Source organism: Urocitellus parryii, chromosome 3, assembly GCF_045843805.1.
Source record: "Urocitellus parryii isolate mUroPar1 chromosome 3, mUroPar1.hap1, whole genome shotgun sequence".
Lineage (NCBI taxonomy): Eukaryota > Metazoa > Chordata > Mammalia > Rodentia > Sciuridae > Urocitellus > Urocitellus parryii.
This window is the reverse complement of record NC_135533.1, coordinates 138,682,093-138,701,746: the sequence shown is the minus strand read 5'-3', so window position 1 is coordinate 138,701,746 and position 19,654 is coordinate 138,682,093. Positions and strand designations below refer to the sequence as shown.

The 19,654-nt window shown below is 53.2% G+C and overlaps 1 protein-coding gene across 1 annotated transcript in view; it reads right to left on the bottom strand.

Annotated features, from left to right (window-relative positions):
• Positions 1 to 19,654, bottom strand: part of Ksr2 (kinase suppressor of ras 2) — a 340,405-nt gene that overhangs the window by 11,918 nt on the left and 308,833 nt on the right. The window contains exon 15 of the mRNA XM_026386144.2: positions 980 to 1,076. Coding sequence (XP_026241929.2) covers positions 980 to 1,076 — 97 coding nt within the window. The remainder of the gene's footprint in view (positions 1 to 979; positions 1,077 to 19,654) is intronic.

The following is a 19,654-nucleotide window of genomic DNA, read 5'->3' as shown; positions in this document are numbered from 1 at the left end:
ACCCCCCCATCACCAACCTGCCACCCCCCTCAGACCACTTCAAAGCCATCTCCATTTGGCTGGCTGGCTTAAGAGGGGGCAAGGTCCCCAGAGGAAGAAATGCCATCAGCCACCTTCTCCCACTTCCCCTTTAAAGACTAACTCCTCTGCAGTTCCTGCTCGTGCCCAGGGAGACGAGGAGCAGGGTCTACTCCCGGGGATCTGGCTCAAGGGCAAGCACAGGTTTTGTTTGTCTTTGTGAACAAGCTCATCCTCGGCGTCTTCTCAGGTCTTCTAACTCTTCCAATGGGCAGTAGAAGTGCAAGACCAACTGACTCACAAGGTACCTGCAGGAAACCCAGGGTCTTCCTGCTTGTTTGAGTCCCAGAGGGACACCCGAGGACCCTCGCTTCCCCAGCAGCTGTGCAGGGACATCATTTGTGCTGGTGGGAATTCAAGGACTCCAAGAAAACGGATCCTCACCCAAGAACTGAGCAACCTGTGTGCCCACTGGCCCTCGCAGACGTCAGAGCACCCTGACGATGAGATGCCAGAGACCAAAGGCCACTCCCAATGGTCCTATCAACAAAATCCTGACTTTTTGCACAATCTGGTATGTGTGTATATATATATATATATATATATATATATATATATATATATATATATATTTTGGCAGATACCGGGATTGGACTCTGGGGCACTCGATCACTGAGCCACATCCCCAGCCGTATTTTGGATTTTATTGTGAGACAGGGTCTCCCTGAGTTGCTTAGCGCCTTGCTTTGGCTGAGGCTGGCTTTGAATTCACGATCCTCTTGCCTCAGCCTCCCGAGCTGCTGGGATTATAGCTTGCACCACTGTGCCCGGCACAATCTGGTATTTTTCAGGTCAAGTCTGATCTCTTTGAAGTCCTGGTGGGCCAAACCCAGACCCTGAGTGTCAGGATCCCCGGGGTTTCCCAGGAGGGCGCAGGGGAGGCTTGCAGCGCCGACTGTACCTTCACAATTTCCTGAGCGATCTGTCTGGTTTTGTTGACATCCAGGACGATCTTGGCGTCCCTCACCACCGAATAGAGTGTCCGTCCCTTACAGAGACTGCAAAGCAAAAGGACAAGACGGTTTACTGAAAAGACTGGCAGTTGTTAAGAAGAAGTGACCCTCTGCAGTGACAAGAAGTCACAGATAATTGGGTGGAAGGGCCGCTCTGTACCTAAGGGTTAACGACCGACGACCCGGGACCAAACCTCAGATCTGGTTCTGGGATGAAGACCTGGGGCAGAGGTTCTCATAGATTCTTCGAGAATTCCCAACAACTTCCCGGGATGCAAAGACCCCTGCAGAATCTAGCCCCGTCCAGAGAGGGGGTGGCCCCCGCCAGGGTCCCACCAATGGACAGCCGTGCAGCAACCACCCAGCAGACGGTGGGTCTTCAGCTGTCACTCAGACAGCTCTCTGCCTGCCCGTGTGTGGGGACAGTGACGGGAGGCTAACAGTGTGGCAGCTGATGTGTGCTAAGGACCATCAGCAAATGGCGCCTTGGTCCTCGAGGCCGGGGCGTGTAAGGCCCAGTTACACCCCCAAACCAGACGCCTGTCTAGATGGAGGGTCTTCACACTATTTTCAGCCTCACTGAGTTCATTTCGAGGACCAGTGGCTCAAGATGAATGACAGGATGGGAAAAGGGACATTACGCAGTGACGGTAACACCTCTCATTTAGCCTCTCGCCTCCTCCATCCTGCTCCTCCGCTGTGAGCCCCCGTCTGGGCACACACACACGGGCAGAGGATGATGAGTGGATGAATGAATGAAATCTAGATTCACCACCGTGTCCCTGGCCCCCTGCACTGGGACTGGCTGAATGGAGAATGTCATCATCAAAAGCCCTGGTTGTGTATTCAATTTTGCTGGAATTGCATTTCCTGCAGTTGAGCCAGAACTGTGGAAGCATTTCAGAATCCCAGCCCTGTTCTTCACTTACTGTGTGTCTTAGGATGGGTTACTGAACCTCTCTGGGCCTTAGTTTCCTCTTAGAGATGCACACCTTGTAGGTGAACTTGAGGATTGAATGAGATAAAAAGAGTTGAGAACAATGCTTGGCACTTGGTGGGAAGCACATATCATGCCAGTTAGGCACACAGGGGTCTAGAGTCATACACTACTGGGTTAGGATCCTCATCTGTCAGGTGCTGGCTGTGTAACCCCAGGGAAGTTTAGTTCCCCTCTCTGTGCCTCAATGTCATTATTTGTAAAATGGGGCCAAAGGTTCCTGTCTCTTAGGATTATTGAGAACCACCTGAACTCAGATGTATCAGGGAGTAGGCACTTCTTCATGCCTGACACATATGCTGTGCAAACATATAAATGATATATTTCTACACATTTCATACTACCCCTACCCTGTATCTCCAATCTACCCCCCCATAAACATACCCATCCCCAATGCTCCCTATAGCAGCCATGATCATATATATATTTTTTTGGGGGGGGGGAGGGGATTGATCCCAGGGGCCCCTAACCACTGAGCCTCATCCCCAGCCCTTTGAATATTTTATTTAGAGACAGGGTCTCATTGAGTTGCTTAGGGCCTCACTAAGTTGCTGAGGCTGGCTTTGAACCCACGATCCTCCTGCCTCAGCCTCCCAATCCGCTGGGATGACAGGCGCGCACCCCTGCACTGGGCAGTTTGACTGAGGCGGGCTTCTTCACCTGCCTAAGGTGAGAGTCCAGGGGCAGCTGCATCTGTCCAGACAGGGAGTGTGACTCACCTGTCCAGGGTCACCCATACTCCTCAGGAGGCTGCCCAGATGACTCAAGGCTGACCCCCCTCTGCTGTCCCTGCTGGGGTGTTTGCTGAGCTGCTGGGGGGGGAGGGGTGGGCCCAGCAGCCAATTAAGACATATTGACATTTAAATATTGGTGGTGGCGGAGATGTGGGTGGCTTCCCTCCCCTGAGGACTTTGTTCTGAAGAGCCACCTACACTCATTACAGGCCAGGGCCCTCCCTGCTGCTGCCGCAGAGCAAATAACAGCAACAGGCTCCAAGACTCCCAGAGTCTCTCCAGCGTCACCACGTGAAAGTCACAAGCACCGCCAGTTTGTCTTTAGCCACCCCCCCAAGCCAGCACAGACAGGTGGGGTAGGAATGGGGCAGCCCCCTTGGCCGCACCCACCCAGTGAAATCCACTAAGAGCCCAGGGTCAGCGACTCCTCCGAGTACGCCAGGTCACTAGCCACCCATTCACGATGGCAACAGCCTGACTCGCTGTGTTCCCCTGGGATTCCCAGGTGGACACCCTCACCTGGTCCTCAGGAGAGCTAGGATTGGGAGGGCGCTGGAGGTGACCAGGCTGCAGAGCCCCTGGGATGGGACCAGGGCTTTAATAAAGGGCCTCCACAGAGTGTCACCGCTCCCTGTGCGCCTAACGATGAGGTGGCCCTTGGGACCCAAGGAGAGTCCTCGTTGGAGCTGGATGGTGCCAGGACCCCAATCTCACACTTCCAGCCTCCAAACCCCGAGAGGACATTTCTGCTGTCCACCAGCCACCCAGGCCGCGATGCTTGGTTACGGCACCCAAACTCAGACCCAGCCCAGTGTTCACCAGCGGAACCATGGACAGACTGCCATCTGGCCACCCAAGGGAATCCATCCACACCACACGGTGTGAAAACAAACCACTGCTCACGGCCAACAGCAGGGACGAGCCCACAAACACAGCACTTGAAGCCAGATACACGAGACCTTGGGAAGACTGTGACGCTATCCAGTGCCGAGCGCAGGAAACTCATCTGTGTGCTGAAAGCTATTATAGGACTGGGTGTGTGTGTGCGTGTGTGTGCACACATGTGTGTGTCAGAGGGAGGCTGGAAGGAGCCTTCGGGGTCTAGGACAGGCAGGGACTGAGTGGAAACTCCGTGGGCTGGGCTCCCCTGGTCTGGCCACTCGTGTAGGTGTGTGATCTTTAGAGAGGGTCCCTTGAAAATTTTCAGCAAGAAAGGGATGAACAATTGGTCCATGGCGACCAGCAACGGTCACCTAAGGGATCCATTTCTCAATCCTTCATAAGCATTTTTCTATGGAAAAAATAAACCCCGGGCTCCAGGCCCGGCGGCAACCCACGCAGGTCTTTATTAGCGGCCGGAGTAGGGACAGGCGCAGGGGGAAGGCCAGCCCGGCCAAGCAGGCAGCGCAGCCCAGGGTGACCGAGGCCGAGAGCCCGGGTGTCCATGGAAACTGCTCTGAGCAGGGAATTCTCGTGGTTGGCAACGGTGCCCTGGTAGCAGGGGTGGGGAGAAGAGGGTGTGAAGGGGTTCACCAGGCACGTGTCGGGAGCCAGGCTCACCTCCAGAGTCCTCCGGACCCTCCTGCAAGGTCTTCATTACCACCCTATTTTACATGAGGCCTGGAGGCCACCAGGAGCAAGGACCACTGTCTTCACATGGCCACGCTGGCCACACGTGGCTGTCCCCACCCTCCTCTCATCTCCTCCCCCTGCTGTGAGGTCCTCTATCATCCGAAACCTTTTCCCGGTGCTAGGGAAGCAGCCCGCCTTTGTAGAGGTGAGCAGACGGAGCCTGAATCCCCTCTGCCACTGACCGCATGTTGAACAACAGTGGCTCCAGCCTCAGTTTTCTCATCTGTAAAATGGGACGGCAGAAGCAACGGTCCAAGCTAACACAGACCGAGAGCCTTCTAGGCTCCGCACACCTCCCATTTCAGCGTCTCAGAGACCAGCGTTCGTTTTGCAACCGCCCGTGGGGCACAGTTTCTTTGGCACTGTTTCTTTCTTTGTAGTCCATAAAACCAATGATGCAGAGTCTAACGGAGGGCATCTCAGATTCAATGAAGTGTGGTACCAGCTCTACAGAGGAGGAAACTGAGGGTCAGGGAGGTTAACTGAGGCTGGAGATTTTCTTTTTTTAATATTTACTTTTTAGGTGTAGATGGACACAACACAATGCCTTTACTTTTATGTGGTGCTGAGGGCCGAACCCGGGTCCCGCCGTGCTAGGCGAGCGCTCTACTGCTGAACCACAATCCCCAGCCCTTCCTTTTTTTTAAATTGGCAAGTAAAATTGTATGTATTTATGGCATACAACATTTTGAAATATGTATACTTTGCAGAATGGCTAAATCAAGTGATTTAACATCCGCATTACCTTGAATACTTATCATTTGTGTGTGTGTGTGGGGGGGGGGAGAACACTTAAAATTTGTTGTTTTTCAAGTATCAAATGCATCCTTATAATTAAATTCACCAGCACATACAAATAGATCTCATGAACGTGTTTGTCTAATTAAAATTTTGTGTCCTTTGACCAACACCTCCCCAATCCCCCCACCTCCCACCTCCCAGTCTCTGTTTAACCCCCATTTTACTCAATTTCTATGGGTCTGACTTTTCAAGATTCCACATATAAGTGACATCCAGTGGCATACTGTCTCTCTGGGCCTGGTTTCATCCGTGTTATTGCAAACAACAGAATTCACATGTTTCTAAGGTCATGAGCCTCCACTGAGCCCGGAAACCACCTTCTCTTTATCTATCTGCCCACTGATGGCCACTGGGGCTGATTTACATCTTGGCCGTCAGGAAGGACCCTGCATGGAGCACACAGTGCCGTTCAATGCGTCCATTTCCTTTCCTTCAGCTGCACATGCAGGAGGCTTGGACCCGGGCAGCCTGGCTCTGGATGGTGCTCTGGAGACCCATCTTGGCTTCTTAACAGCTTTCTCTGCGACTTTGGCACATAAGAACCTTCCGTAAATGGCAGCTTTAACGTCCACTATCACCGCCACCCCGAGTGATGAAGATGAATGAGGCCTGCTGTCCTCAGGGCCAGAGTTAGTCTAGAGGTCAGTGGAGGGTGTTCCAGTGGAGGAGGACACGGTTAGTGCCTCTGTAGCTTCAAGGCAAGGGCACACCCAATACAGACGCGCACACTCACACACACACTCACACACATGCCTGGGTATCTCTCTAGGCAACAAAAATCATGTTTCTCCAAAAAGAGGTCCAAGGACTGTGAATTTCCAGACCTAGCTGCAGGCCAACTGGCCTCTGCAGCCTGGTCACCCCCCAAGGGGCACCGCTGCCTCTGGCCAAGATGGCGCTGGACGGGAAGATGTTCCTCATGAGCCAGCCTGAAGGGTTCATCAGAAACAGTGAGACCCAATCATCCAGAGGATTATCTCTGTCCAAACAGCTGGCCAGGTTTAGCAGTCTGGAAGCCTGGGAGGCCACTCCATCTCCCCTCCAGACTCCTCCCCCTGGAAGGGGACAGGGTGCTGGCTGGGGGCTGCTGCCTCTGAGACCAGCCTCGCTGACTCCCAGCCTCACTCTGCCACTCAGAGCCCCGGTGGCCTTGGGGAGGCTGCCCGGTGGCCTCCAAGGACATCCCTGATGATGTCCCAGTCCCTGCAACTGGCGAATGCTTATCCTACGTGGCACAAGGGACTTGGCAGATGTGACCGGGTCAAGACTCTTGAGTGAGGCTGATACCCAGGCGCGACCCCAGGAAGACAGAGGGAGCAGCAGAGGTGGGCGGAGTCTGAGCCGAGACTCCGCCCCCAGCCCCGCCTCCCGAGGTGCCCGAGGAGGCCGAGCCCAGCGCTGCGGACAAGCCCGCCGCCTCCAGAGGGCGCAGCCCTGACCACGCCTGGACCTGAACTCGGCAGACCCACTTTGGACATGTGACCTCTAGGACTGTAGGATGAGTTGCTACTGTTTGAAGTCACAGGCGTGTGGCTCTTGTGACATGAATACAGTGAGCAGTGGGTACCGTGTCAGGGTGGGTGTGACGCAGCAAGGGGACCTCACAAATGCAGTGTGTGGCCCAGCTCCTGGCCAGAGGGGGGTCTGTCTGCCAGCGGCCCACAGCATCACTAAGAAGATTGTCACTAATGTCACTGTTGACAATGGGCTCTGTCCCCGATGCCTCCGACCTCCTCTTCTCGGCCTCTCTGCCTTCCCCAACGCACTCTCCACCCAGCTCTCTGAGAGATCTCTGCAAAAGTTGACCAGGCCATTCTGCTGCCTTGGTGGCTCCCCAGGGCTCTGTCACAGAGGCCCCGTGTCCCCAGAGCTCCTGTGTAACCTGGCCCTGCAGGGTCCTGTTCTCTTCCTGGTTGACGCTCTCCTTCATCCATGGAGCTCCTGCCACATGAGCCCACCCCAAAGCCACGGTTGCTGCCATCTCCTCAGCCTACAGTGCTCCCCTACTGGCCTGAAACCTGCCCTGGCCTCCCTGACTAGTGGCTTCCTGTAGATATCCCCAAAGCCCTGGGGCCTCTGCCCTGGTGACACCTGTGGTGGTTGTAACCCGTGTTGGCCGGAGCCCTCCTTTACCATCTGCCTCCCCTGCAGACTGTGAGTCTCTGGGGCAGGAGTAGGCCCCTCTGGTTGCTGCTACACCGACAGGCACTGAAGAAGCGGAAGCATGGACCCAGGGCTGCCGGCGGCTTCACCCAGCCAGAACTCTTACTGTGGGCTGTCCGTCCTGCAAAAGTCCATGGAAACTTACTCCCCAAATTCAGAGGTCAACAATGTTTAAAGGAGGGGTCTTTGGGGTATAATTAGGCTTGGAGGGTGGGGCCCCCACAATGGTATTAGTGGCTTTATAAGAAGAGGGCAAGGGACCTGATCTAAAAATTCTTGCTCTGTCTCCCCATGAGATGGCCTCTGCCATATTACGGTGCAGCCAGAAGGCCCTCACTAGAGGCCTGCACTACGGCTCTTGGACTTCCCAGCTTCCAGAACCATGAGCCAAATAAACTTCTATTTTTTTTAAAATAAACTCCCTGGCTTCAGGTATTTTGTTACAGCAACAGAAAACAGACAAGGATATCTTTTCTTCCAGTACTCCAGGAAGTGAGAGCCCCACCATGGCACCTTCTTAGGGAACTTCTTGGGAATCTGTGCCTTCACTTTTCTTGGCTAACTCAATCCTGAGCTTGAGGTTATGCACCTGTGGGCCACTTTGTGCCTTTCATATAGCCCTTGCTGCTTTGTCACGCAGACTTACTTTTAAAATGTCCTTTTTCTTCCTTTCTCCCACACCTCCCTAGTCTTGTGAGGGAGGGACAGGATACTGTCTTCCCCATCCTAGGCAGAGTTATCTGTCCTCAAGCGCACACCCACCCTCCCCAGGAACAGGAACGCACTAGTTCAGACTTCTCAGACTTGGGGATGTCACCAAATCTAAATTGACAAGTGCATTACTGCTCCCACCAGATAACCCTGGGAACGCAGCCCCTTGGAATCACCTCTTTATAAAAACCCTGTTCCTCCTCGTGGGTGTAATCAGCTCTGGGACAAGAGTCCCCTGCGTTTCTCTTTTACTAGCAAAACAGTAAAACTTCTTCATCCTTTTTCTCAAAATGGTGTCCTTGTTATTGGATTAGCAATGGAGACAGGGACAGAGCTCTGGGGACCCCTAGGTAAGGGTCACTGAGGGCCATTTGGGTGGAAGTACTGGGCTTGCAGGCATGCTTGGCCTGAGCTGTAAGTGTCCCCCCAGGGCCTCCTGGTCTGCTCTGTCACAGTCCTTACCACTCTGTGATGTGGCCCTCCTGGCCTGCTTTCTGCATTTACGTCACCTGCCGGGAGCACAGAGGTGTTGAGGCACGAGGCCAGTGGCTGAAGACAGAGCAGGCGCCAGGATCCCCTGGGACCCTGGTTAAGCAAACATGACTGGCCCTACCCCCAGAGTTTCTGATCTGGGGTTCCTGGGTTGGGGCCCGAGGTCCGGGTAATTCTGATGCTGGGACTCTGGGGACTGCACTCTGGGAACCACCTGTCATGGCAATTCATTCTATTGAGACTCAGAGATGATCAGGAAAGTTCAAAATCCATTTTGCGAGTACCAATGCAGCCTGGCAGTGGCCTGGGTACAGAAGCCACCATGTGCAAGACAGACCCCGTCCTGAATCCCACAGGGCTCACTGCCCACTGGAGACGGAGAGCAATAAGCAAGCAAAGGAAAGAGAGTTCAGAGAGGTGCAGTACTGTGAAGAGAACACACAGACTTGTCAGATGAGAGCAGATGGGGTTGGGGGCTTCTTAGCCAGGGTGATCAGGGAAGGCCTCTCTGGGGCAGTAACCTCTATGCTGAGAGCTGAATGGAGAAAAAGCCAACCGTGTGAACATCTGGGGGCTGGAATTTCAGCTAAGGGCCCTGCCTGTGCAAGGGCCCTGTGGTAGGACTCAGTGTGCATGCTTGGGAACCACAGCAAGGGCCCTGTGGCTGGACTCCAGGGAGCACCTCCCAGCAGTGGCCCTCACGTGCTCACACTCCAATAAGAGGCAGAGCTGGGTGGAAACAGTCCCAGGCTCTGACTGATTGGCGCTCCCAAGGCAGTTGGTTTAAAAATCAGTTGTTATTTTAAAAACACTCCGGCTGTCAGCAAGGATTTACAACCTCTCGGCTGCTCGCTCGTTTCTGAGCGTCCTCCCTACATCTCAAAACTCAAATCCCACCTAATTGTCCCATGCTCCTTCCCCTCCTTCCCTTGAGCAAATAAATCATATTCCGGGGGGGACAAGTGGCACACTCCATCAAGTCCCAGCCCCAGGCCATCTCCGAATTCCAAGCCGGTTACGAAGCTCACAGAAGATATGAAGCCTCGGGACTCTGGGGCTTTGGAATAAAAAATGTCAGGTTAGCTTCTTATAAAAATGGGAAATGCCAGGCAGCGACGGGAAATGCCAGGTGCTCACCACCTGATGAAGCAACTCGCCCCGGAAACGGGGAGTCACCGAGTTCCATTAAAAGGGATTGACCGGAAAGGCTCGTGGCCAGGCAGGGAAGATGGGAGCCGCCCACCAGACTGGGGGGCCCAAAGCTGGAGCCCAGGGGGCCCCGGAGAGCAGGGCTTCCTCCTGCCCATGCCCGCCTGTCCTGCCCTCCGCTAGCCTCTGATGTGGCTGCAAAGCTCAGAGGAGTGTGTTGGGGGGGAAGGAGGCAGAGATTCTCTGCACACAGTCTTACTGTCCTCTTCTTCCCATGGCTGAATCTGATTTTGCTAAGTCCAGAGACTAGGAGTTGGCTGCTCTGAGACGTGGGGCTTGGGTCATGTTAGCCAGAGCGGTCAGGGAAGGCCTCTCTGGGGAGGGAGCCTCTGTGCTGAGAGGCAGATGGAGAAAAAGCCAACCATGTGAACATCTGGGGGCTGGACTTCCAGCTAAGGGCCCTGGCTGTGCAAGGGCCCTGTGGTAGGACTCCCGATGGTGACTCTGTGCTACTGAACCCCAGTGACATTGGCCCGGCCTCCTCTGGGCTCTACAGGAAAGGAGCGCTCCAAGGCCACAGGCAGCGTCTGGGGAGGGGTGGTCTTGAGCTCCAGGCAAGAGGAACTGCAGGGAGGAGTGGCTGGGAATTCCTCTGCCTGTCATTGCCCTGTGTGGTCCAGCCACATCCAGGACATTGTCCAAGGACATCCTGAGACAGGCCCTTCCTTGATCCTGAATGGTGTTTTCTCTGCATCTTCCAAGAGTCAGACTGCACATCTCATTCGGTATCCCTCCCATGGCCATCGCTCAGACCCGTCAACTTGGACTTACACGGGTTTACAGATCAGCTGCCTCATCACTTGCTATTAGTTTGCTCTAAACACACTGCATTTTAAAACTTAGTGACTTGTCATGGTTAAATAGGTTCCCCAAAGTTCACCTGCCCTGAACTGAATCCCAGACTCTCCTGTTAATGGTATTTGAAGGAGAGGCATTGGGCTGTGGCCACAGGGTGGGGGCCAGGAGGGCCTGAGGCAGGAAGGGGTGGAGCCAGCTCTCCACTTCCTTTAACACTGCTGAGCTCCGCCATCTTGGGCTGCAGCCTCTGACCAGAGGCAGCACCATGCTCTGGGCCTTCCAGCCTGCAGATCCCCGAGCCAAGCAGACCTCTCCTCTTTCTGACTTCCCCAGTCTGTGGCACTCAGTCATCCACAGAAAACGGAGAGAGGTGGTGTTTTAAAAAGAAACTTCTATCATGGCCTTTACCTATGGTTATCAGGTGGAAAGACCGAGGGCTCGCCTTTGGGTAAAGCCCAGTAAACAAGGAAGGTGCTGGATACCAGCCCTGATGGCACGGCATCACACCAGAGTCCTTCATGTCAGGACGGCGAGCGCAGGGGACAAGACAGAGGGCTGATGCCTTGCTCAGACGAGCCGATATCCTCACAGGGCAGAGAGCCAATAAGCAATCAAAACAAGTGCAAATTACAATTAGAGCAAAGGAGAAAGACGCACCAGGCCCCTCCATTAATAGGGTAGTCAGGGTTGGCAGGCTGGAGGGACGGCGGGGCCCCTGCTCACTGACATCATTGTTTCTGTGCAAAGACTCTGGGCCAGTCTGCGACAACTTGTCATCAAGCACTCCTCCTGACCCCTCCAGGAAGAACAGCAGCCTCCTGTTTAGGATGAGGGTCCTCCTCCGGAGGCCTTCTGGGGGCCAGGGATGGTGCCAAGAGGTGTCCTGGCATCATCTCCCTGAAGGCCTGTCCTGACTCTTGGGTGTGGGTCTGGTTGTTCCTGTCGTGCACATGGGGAAACTGAGGTAGCAGGTTCGCCTAGCTGGGAACCCGAGCTCCAGAATCAGAACCACCAGAGATAAAATCCTGCCACTACTGGGCTGTGTGATAGTGGATGGGTTTCCTGAAATCTTTGGAAGGCACTGCGAGGCGTGGGGGGTCCTGAACCTAGTGCATACTCCACGTCCCTCGGCCCTGGTGTGGTACTTTCCAGACACTATCATGAGAAGGCAGGAGACGTTCCTTGTATGTGCCAGATCTACATGTTCAATTTTTGGGGATCGGGTCCTGGGGATCCCCAGGGACACCTGACCACTGAGCCCCATCCCCAGCTCTATTTGGTATTTTATTTAGAGACGGGGTCTCACTGAGTGGCTTAGGGCCTCGCTTGTGCTGAGGCTGGCCTTGAACCAATGAATCCTCCTGCCTCAGCTGCTGGGATGACAGGTGTGCACCACCGTGCCCGGCATCTATGTTTTTAATTTCAATACCCACTCCTCAGCACGACCTGGAGGTCAAAGGAGATGCCAGTCTCCCATGGAGCCTTCTCTTACAAGGCGCTGAACTGAGAACGGCTCACCTTCTAAGGAGAGGGACAACATTTCCAAACGAGGACACTCACGTGCAGGAAGTAGAACCATCTACCCGGGGTCCCAGAGTTTGAGTAGGCAGTGGGTGAGGATCGGAGGGCAGACCTTGCCTCTTCCCGGGAAAAGGGAAGAACTTGGCAGACAAGCCGACCCCTGGCTTAGACAGTGTCACCCGGGAAACCCCCGTTTGTTTGTTGAGCTCGGCTGAGGCCATCCCCCACCCCCACCCCAGGCTTCTGCTTCTGTCCTGCAGATTCAAGGTCAGGCTGAGCTGGTCCTGTCACTCACTGGCTGCTCCTGTCTGGGGACTCCCAGCTGCCACCCAGAGACCAGCCGGCCGGCCGAGGGTCTCCAGAGCTGCCTGGGGGCCTCTTCGCCTGGGGCAGGCAGGGTGACCCAGGAGCTGGAATGGGTGACTGTCCATCTGGGCAGCAGCGTCCCTTGTCCCCATCCCTGGGGAGGGCTGTTCAGTGTCCCTGGACGGGTCTTGACCTGCCGGCTGTAGCATGAGAGGGAGGCCAGGAGCCAAGCCCAGATCGAATCCTTAAGGCTACTTGACACCTCTTTCCTGCTCAAGGGCCACAGGGGACAAGAAGGCCCAGGAGACCTTGGCCCTGCTCTCCCGTCCCCGGGCTGGAGAGCGAGACACTGAGTCCCCGTCAGCCGAGCAGAACCACATTTATTTTTCGGCTGAACAGTAAACAGAGTGGCTGTCTTTAAAAATGTCTACATCTCTCTCCTGATTTATATGCATTAAAAACTCCCGGGGGAGGAGAGAGTCCCGGGCTCAGGAGAGCTATCTCTGAGGCCCGGGATTTGGGGTTTTAGACTTTTTACTTCTGCTTATCTCTCCTTTCTAATTTCTTTTTCTCCCATAAACACGTGTTACTTTTGTAAATGGAGCAGAAAAGAAGAAAGAAGGGGGGTGGGGGGAGAAAGGACCTCAGAGTCGGACTGAAGAAACCAGACACAGAACCAGCAAATCCCGAGCGAGAAATCAAAGTCCCATCGGCCGGTTTGGTGGCTCCTTCTGCTGCTGCCCAGAGTCTGGCACATCCTGGGCACCTGGCGAATGCTTGGTGCTTCCTGGAAAGCCCTACCTACCATGCTCCCCACCCCGCTGGCCAAGTTTAGTCCCTAAGTTATTTGATTTTTTAAAAAAATAACTGTAGCCGGTAAGAGGAGAAGGGGTGGGCAGATGAGTGGTGGGTACCACTCCCCAATATGGGGAGCTCCACAGCTCAGAGGGCAAAGGAGGGCTGAGGATTCTCTGAGGGGGACAAGGAAGGGCGGTGAGCCACGGCCACAGGGGCTGAGCCAACCCTAGACCTCCTGGTTAGGTCTGATCCTTAGAGGTAAGGGGAGAGGAGGGGAGAAAGAAGGAAGAAGAGGAAGAGAAAGAGGAAAAGGAAAAGTTTGGCTTCCTAGGGGATGATGGGAATATCCCCAAGCACGGAACCCACCTGAGCATGGTGTAAGTGAGCACATCTAGCAGACGGCACATGCACAGACACGTATGAAGTTCAAGGTGTAGACGAGCGTTGGCCATCGCTGGGTCTACCCCCTTCACGGAAGAGACCAGAACCCAGGAGGAGGATGGAGTTTCCCAAGGTTGGATTTTGATGAGCCCAGGTTGTGTCTGAGGCTAAACCCTGTTCCTACAGCCATGGAGCCACACTGCCTGCCAGGGATCAGCAGTGCCCTTGGGGGACCTCTGATTGATCAAACAGCCAGGCCTGCTCAACAGCCCCACACCCAGGAGACAGGGACTCAGAGAGCTGAGGTCGTTTGCCAAGGTCATGCAGCGGTGACATGCAGGGTGGAGACCCCAGCGTCTTGTTCCTGACCTCTGAGCTACTGCTACAGCCGGGCTTCTAAGTGGGGCTGCAAGCCACGGTCCCCAAGTCCAACCTGGCGCGAGGCCCGCTTTCTTGGGGCCCATGAGCGAAGCATGTTCTTTCCCTCCTTTAAATAGTTAAAAAAAAAATTCCCAAAAGAAGATGGTAGGAAATTCACATTTCAGGGACTGGAGTAAGATTCATGGGGATGAGGCCACACCCAAGGTTTGCAAACGTTGCTGCTTTCACGCCACGGTGACAGAGGTGAGTAGAGGTGACAGGGACCGTGTAACAGAGCTGGAAATAGTCCCTGTCTGGTCCTTGACGCGAAATGTTGTTTGACCCTTGCTCTAAGAAATCAGGGTGGGCCAACAGAAATTGGGCGACTAGAACCGGGCGGTGGCCGCTCTGGACAGCTCTCTCTGCCGCAGGGTCTGGGGATGGTCAAGGCCGAGGGGGGTCTCACACTTGTTCATTCATCAGCCGCTCCGGCCTCCATGCGGGTTGGGCCTCTACCCTGCCAGGCACTGTGTTAGGGGCGGCACATCCAGTCTGAGGAACAGGTCGGCGGTCCCACAGAAAGTTCTGGCAAGATCAGGGTTCTGCTTGGGACTGAGCTGGCCTGGCCATCTGCCACCCCGAGTTACAGGGTGGTGGCTCTGGGCAGAACTGCCTGCTGCCACCCCAGCCCACGGAGGCCATGCCCGATGTGGACTCCCCATCATACAAAGCACGCACCCGAAAGCCTCCGCCGCTTCTCCCCATTCCGTGCTCACAACCTGCCATCGTGCCCTGACCCAGCTTCCCAGGCAGCCACGGGACACTAAATTAGCTGGACAAATGCTCATCCAAGCGAGGCAAATCCCAAATTGCTTTAGAATGCCTTCCTTACAGAGCACTGACCTGGACAGGGCCACCCGGGAGGAAGGGACCTGACCTGCTGCCATCAGGCACAGGATCCCTGGGGCTGGGCAGACAGTCAGGGACGTGACCCTGGCCTGCACACGCAGGTGTGTACGCGTGTATTCCAGTCCCTGGGGTATAGGCAGAGGTCTGCACCCCTCTGTGTGCCCGTGTTTTGCACACACACACCAACATGTGTGTTTACCTGTGAGTGAACGGACACACGTCCACGTGTGTGAATGCAGCTGGGTGTGACGCATATGTATCACGCTGGTTTGGATAAGTGTCCCCATATGTAAAGGCTCCGTCCCAGGCTAGTGGTATTAGAAAGCTCTGTGGACCTCTCAGAGACAAGGGGGCGGTCTATAGGTTGTTGGGGGTGTGTCGTCAAAAGGGGTTGCAGGACCCCCTCTGCGTGTCCTTCTGTCTCTGTTTCTTTCTCCTTCTTTGCCTGAGATGTGAGCACTTACTCCAACTCATGCTCTGGCCAGGACACACTGTCCTTCCCAGTGGCCCAAATCAATAGGCCACAGGATCTTAGACTTCAACCTTCAGAACCATGAGCCCAAATAAACCTTTCTCTCTTTTTGTAAGTAGCTGGTGTCGGGTGTTTTGTTATAGTGACGGAAAGCAGACAAACCCATTCATGCTCGTACATTCATTGCATCCCACTGTCCGTGGAGATGCACATTGTTTTTGTGACCAGAGCAGGTACCATCCTGTGTCCTTTACAGAGTACCCTGTTCCTGCATTTTCCCTGGTCTTGGAAATGCTCTGATCGATTATTTATCTGGAGACTGTAGGTGTGGGTTGTCAGGTGCTGGGGGAAGTTGTGGGTAGGGGTGGGGTAGGAAATGATTGCTAATGAGGAGCAGTTTTATTTTTTCCGAGGTGATAAATGTTCTGAAATCAGATTTTGGAAATAGCTGTCCAATTTGGTCAATATATTCAAAAGCACCAGACTGGACATACATTGTAAATGACTCGTGGCATATACATTAGATGTCCACAACATTGTTTAAGGAGGGGACAAAAAAATCAGAAGTTCACAAAAATTCTCACTCACTTCTTCCCGTCCCGTCTGCTGGGCGCCCTGGGCTGGGACATAAAAGGGAGGGAGACTGATTTTGAGGCTTTGTCCTTCAGGGGAGGAATTTCTCATCCTGCCCGTTCCTACAGCCCAGACCTCTGCCTGCCAGCAGGAAAGAACACTTGGGTACTTTCCCTTGAAGAATGGTTCATTAAAAAAGAGGTGGACCTAGGGGACCGAGGAGGCCTGGCGGGCAGGCAGACCGGAGTGGACACTGGAAAAGGAACTAGGGCTTCATTACTCCAAGGAGAAGGGGGGAAGCTGGAGGGCCAGGGGAGTGCACTGGGAGAATCATTTCCTTTTAGAAGGAGACACAGGAGCATGGAGAGAAGGGGGACTATGAGGGGAGGCAGAAGCGCCCAGTGGCTAGAAGCTTGGAATTGGGCATTGGGGGTCGGGGGACACCAGGCTCCAGATCCAGCTGATGCTCTTTAACTGTGAGCCTCTGGGAAAGCTGCTTAAAAGAAATGCAGGGAGACACACCTGAATCTTCCCTGTCAATGTTCCCAGGATCCTGCTCCATACTGCTCCCTCCCAGGCCCGCCGGGGACGGCACTTCCTAGTCTGTCTGCAGTTGGCAGCATCACCAGATTGGTTCTGGCCGATCAAAAGTGACACCTGTCCCTTCCTGGTTGGAGCACTTGAAGCCTATCGCCCAGTCTCTCTCCTGGTGCTGCTGTGACCTGGGAGGCTCCGTGATGATTTGTAGAGTGACAATATTGGAATAGCCTGAATCCCCGAGCAAATGCATGGCAGAGAGTAGCCTTAGAGAATTACCCAACTTACCGAAGACTTTCTATGAGCTAGAAATAAACTTTCTGATTTTTAAGAGATTTTAAAGATTTTTGTTGTTGTTGTTATGGCAGCATATGCTATCCTATCCTGACTAAAAGGAAACATCAAAACCACTCAAGAACTATTGGCCACTCTGGTGGTCAAAGGATCCCCCAAATACAAAGGGAGTGAGGCCATGAGAAGAAAATATATCGTGCAAGGGACAACAGCCAAATCAACAAAATAAGATACTAAGGTTCAAGTCCAAGTTCTACGACAGACATCTCTAGAGAAGCCCAACTGTCTGGGACAGGAATTATGTTTTCCCAGGTTTGAAGAACCATGGTTTTCTTTTTTTCTCTCTAAATAGCCACAGACACCTCCATTTGTATGTAAATGGGTGACTCAGAAGTTCTAAAGAACCACAGGCAAATGGGAATCTATGTTTGTGAGATTCAATTTCAAGTTTTTGTTAATAGCTTTCCCCTGCTTCTCTCAGATAGAAAGCGAGTCACCCCGGGGATGTGACCTCCCCTCTCCATCATTTGAAAACAGAAAATAAATGTCCAGAGAGATTAAAAACACAGGTTCGGCGCCCTGAAAGGCAGCCACGCGCCCCTGGTGCATCTCCATGGGAAAGAGGACAACTCGGCGTAATCCTATTCCACATATTTCCATTAGTCCCCAAGCCTCACCTTGGTGATCTGTTTCGATTGAAAGTCCTGTCATCCTCCAGAACCCAATTTGAAAGGGGCAGGAACCAAATGTAAGTTTGTGCCAATGTCTCAGAGACGGGCCGACATCTTCCCTGGAGTTCATTCAAAGTTGTTTTCTTCTTCCCTTAAGCTCTGAACCTCAGGGCACTGAAAGAATTCTTTCCCGGCGCCGCTCTGGGTAATCTTGTCCTCTCAGGCCTTCTTACGTCCCACGGGCACTCCAGCTTTTAGTCCCCAAGTTTCCAGGGTGAAGATAACATAAAATAGGGTGTGTAACAGGCTGAGCCTGCGGCCCCGCGCACAGTAGGGCTCAGTCCTATTCCCCATGTCTTCCCAAAGGTCTCATTCTCCGAGAACGGCCCATCTCACGGACAGGTGAGTCCCTTCCTCTGAGGTCTCTCCCCCTCCTCTGCACACCTGTTTACACGACTCCTACCTGGTGCAAAACGGTTGCTGTGGGTTTTTGGTATCTTTGCTGCAGACGCGGCTACTGAGGACAGTGTACCTTACGAAGCTCTGTGATCCCAGGACCCACGGCCTCTTGGCCATTTGAGCTGAATGGCTGGACAGCTGGACGAGTGAATGAATGAACGAATACACGGTTTATTAACAAAGCCACTGTGGAACATTTTGACGGGGGACACGGGTTTGGATCATCTACAACCGGGTGGGAATCTTCAAAGTCAATATTCAGGCCACTAGCATTGGGCCCAAGGAAACATCTTCTCTATCAAAATTAGCAGCTAAATGTCAAGACTCTCAGAGGCGGTTTCATACGTTATGTCCACCAGGAGCCCGGAAGAAGGAGACTATGGATTTTAATGCCCTCTATATCACAAGTTAACACAGTCTCTCTGGCAGCCTGGAAATGACACTTCTCTCCTTAGCCAACGTCACCTCGTTTTCCTCGTAGCCAACGTGGAGTCTGTCAAGCTCAGTGGTAAGTTCCTTCTCTGTTCAATGTGAGGGTCCGTTAGCTCCAGAGCCTCACAAACACCACCCACTGGACCCAGAAGAGCTGTGTTCTGGTCACCGCCTGGCTGCACCCACCCTGTAGGGGAGAGGGGAGCCCGTTCTGGGGACTCTTCCAGAACCAACCTCCATGTTTCTCCTGCCAGAACAGAAACCAGAGAGAAGCTCCAGAAAGAGTTCTTGAGAGTCAGCATAAAATGCAGACCCAGACACCCCTCAGCTGAGCAACAGAGGCATGTGACTGAACTTCTCTGAATCTCAGTATCCTCATCTGCAATGTGCGGATGCTGTCTTCTTGAGAAATGTGCGGGCGTGAATCCCGATTCCGTTACTACAGGCTGCTCTGTCTTTCGGAACCTCAGGGTTCAGTCCAGAGGCTGGGTTTAATAAGCCTGCTTCACTATTCTGGAAATTAAATTAGATAATACATCTCAAGCGTCACTATGGTGCCTGGCTCACAGGGAGTACAGAAGAAAATAGAGCTACTCGTAATAAGGACATAGTAGCACCCCCCACACCTTATCCATGGTTTTGATTCTGTGGTTTCAAGGTTAAGTGTGGTCCAAAAATATTGAATGAAAAATTCTAGAAATTAAAAAAAAATCATAGATTTAAAATTGCATGTCATTTTGAGTAGCCTGATGAAATCTCTAACGTCTTACTCCATCCCATCCCAACTCTGCCCAGGATGTGAGTCAGAGTATCCATGCTGTATATGCTACCTGCCTGTTAGTCCCTTAGAATCTGCCTGGCTATCTGATTGCCTATTGAGGTACCTCGGTGCTTATTCAAGCAACCATCACTCAGCTTAGGAATGGCCCCAAGTGCAAAAAATGGTGATCCTAGCAATTGAGTTATGCCAAAGAAAAGCCATCAAACATTCTCTTTAAGTGAAAATCTGAGAGTACTGAACTTCACAAGGAAAGAAAATGCTGAGGTTGCTAAGATCTACAGCAACAACAATTTTTTTTATGATTAAAATGGTGAAGAAGGAAAAACAAATTTGTGCTGTTCTGCTGTCACATCTCAAACTGCAAAAGGTAGAGCCAGAGGACATAAGTGCGTAGTTATGATGGAAAGGCCATCAACTTCTAGGGGGCGGTACTCTGTGCAGTTCTCAGGTATCCTGGGACATACCCCACGTGGGTAAGGGGGTGCCATAGCAATAAGAACCACACGTGTTCAGTTCCTGTGGCCCTTCTGGGGCCCCGGTCCAGTGCAGGGCTCTGGAGTCCTGTAGCTGAAGGAGAGAGGCCAGGCCTCGA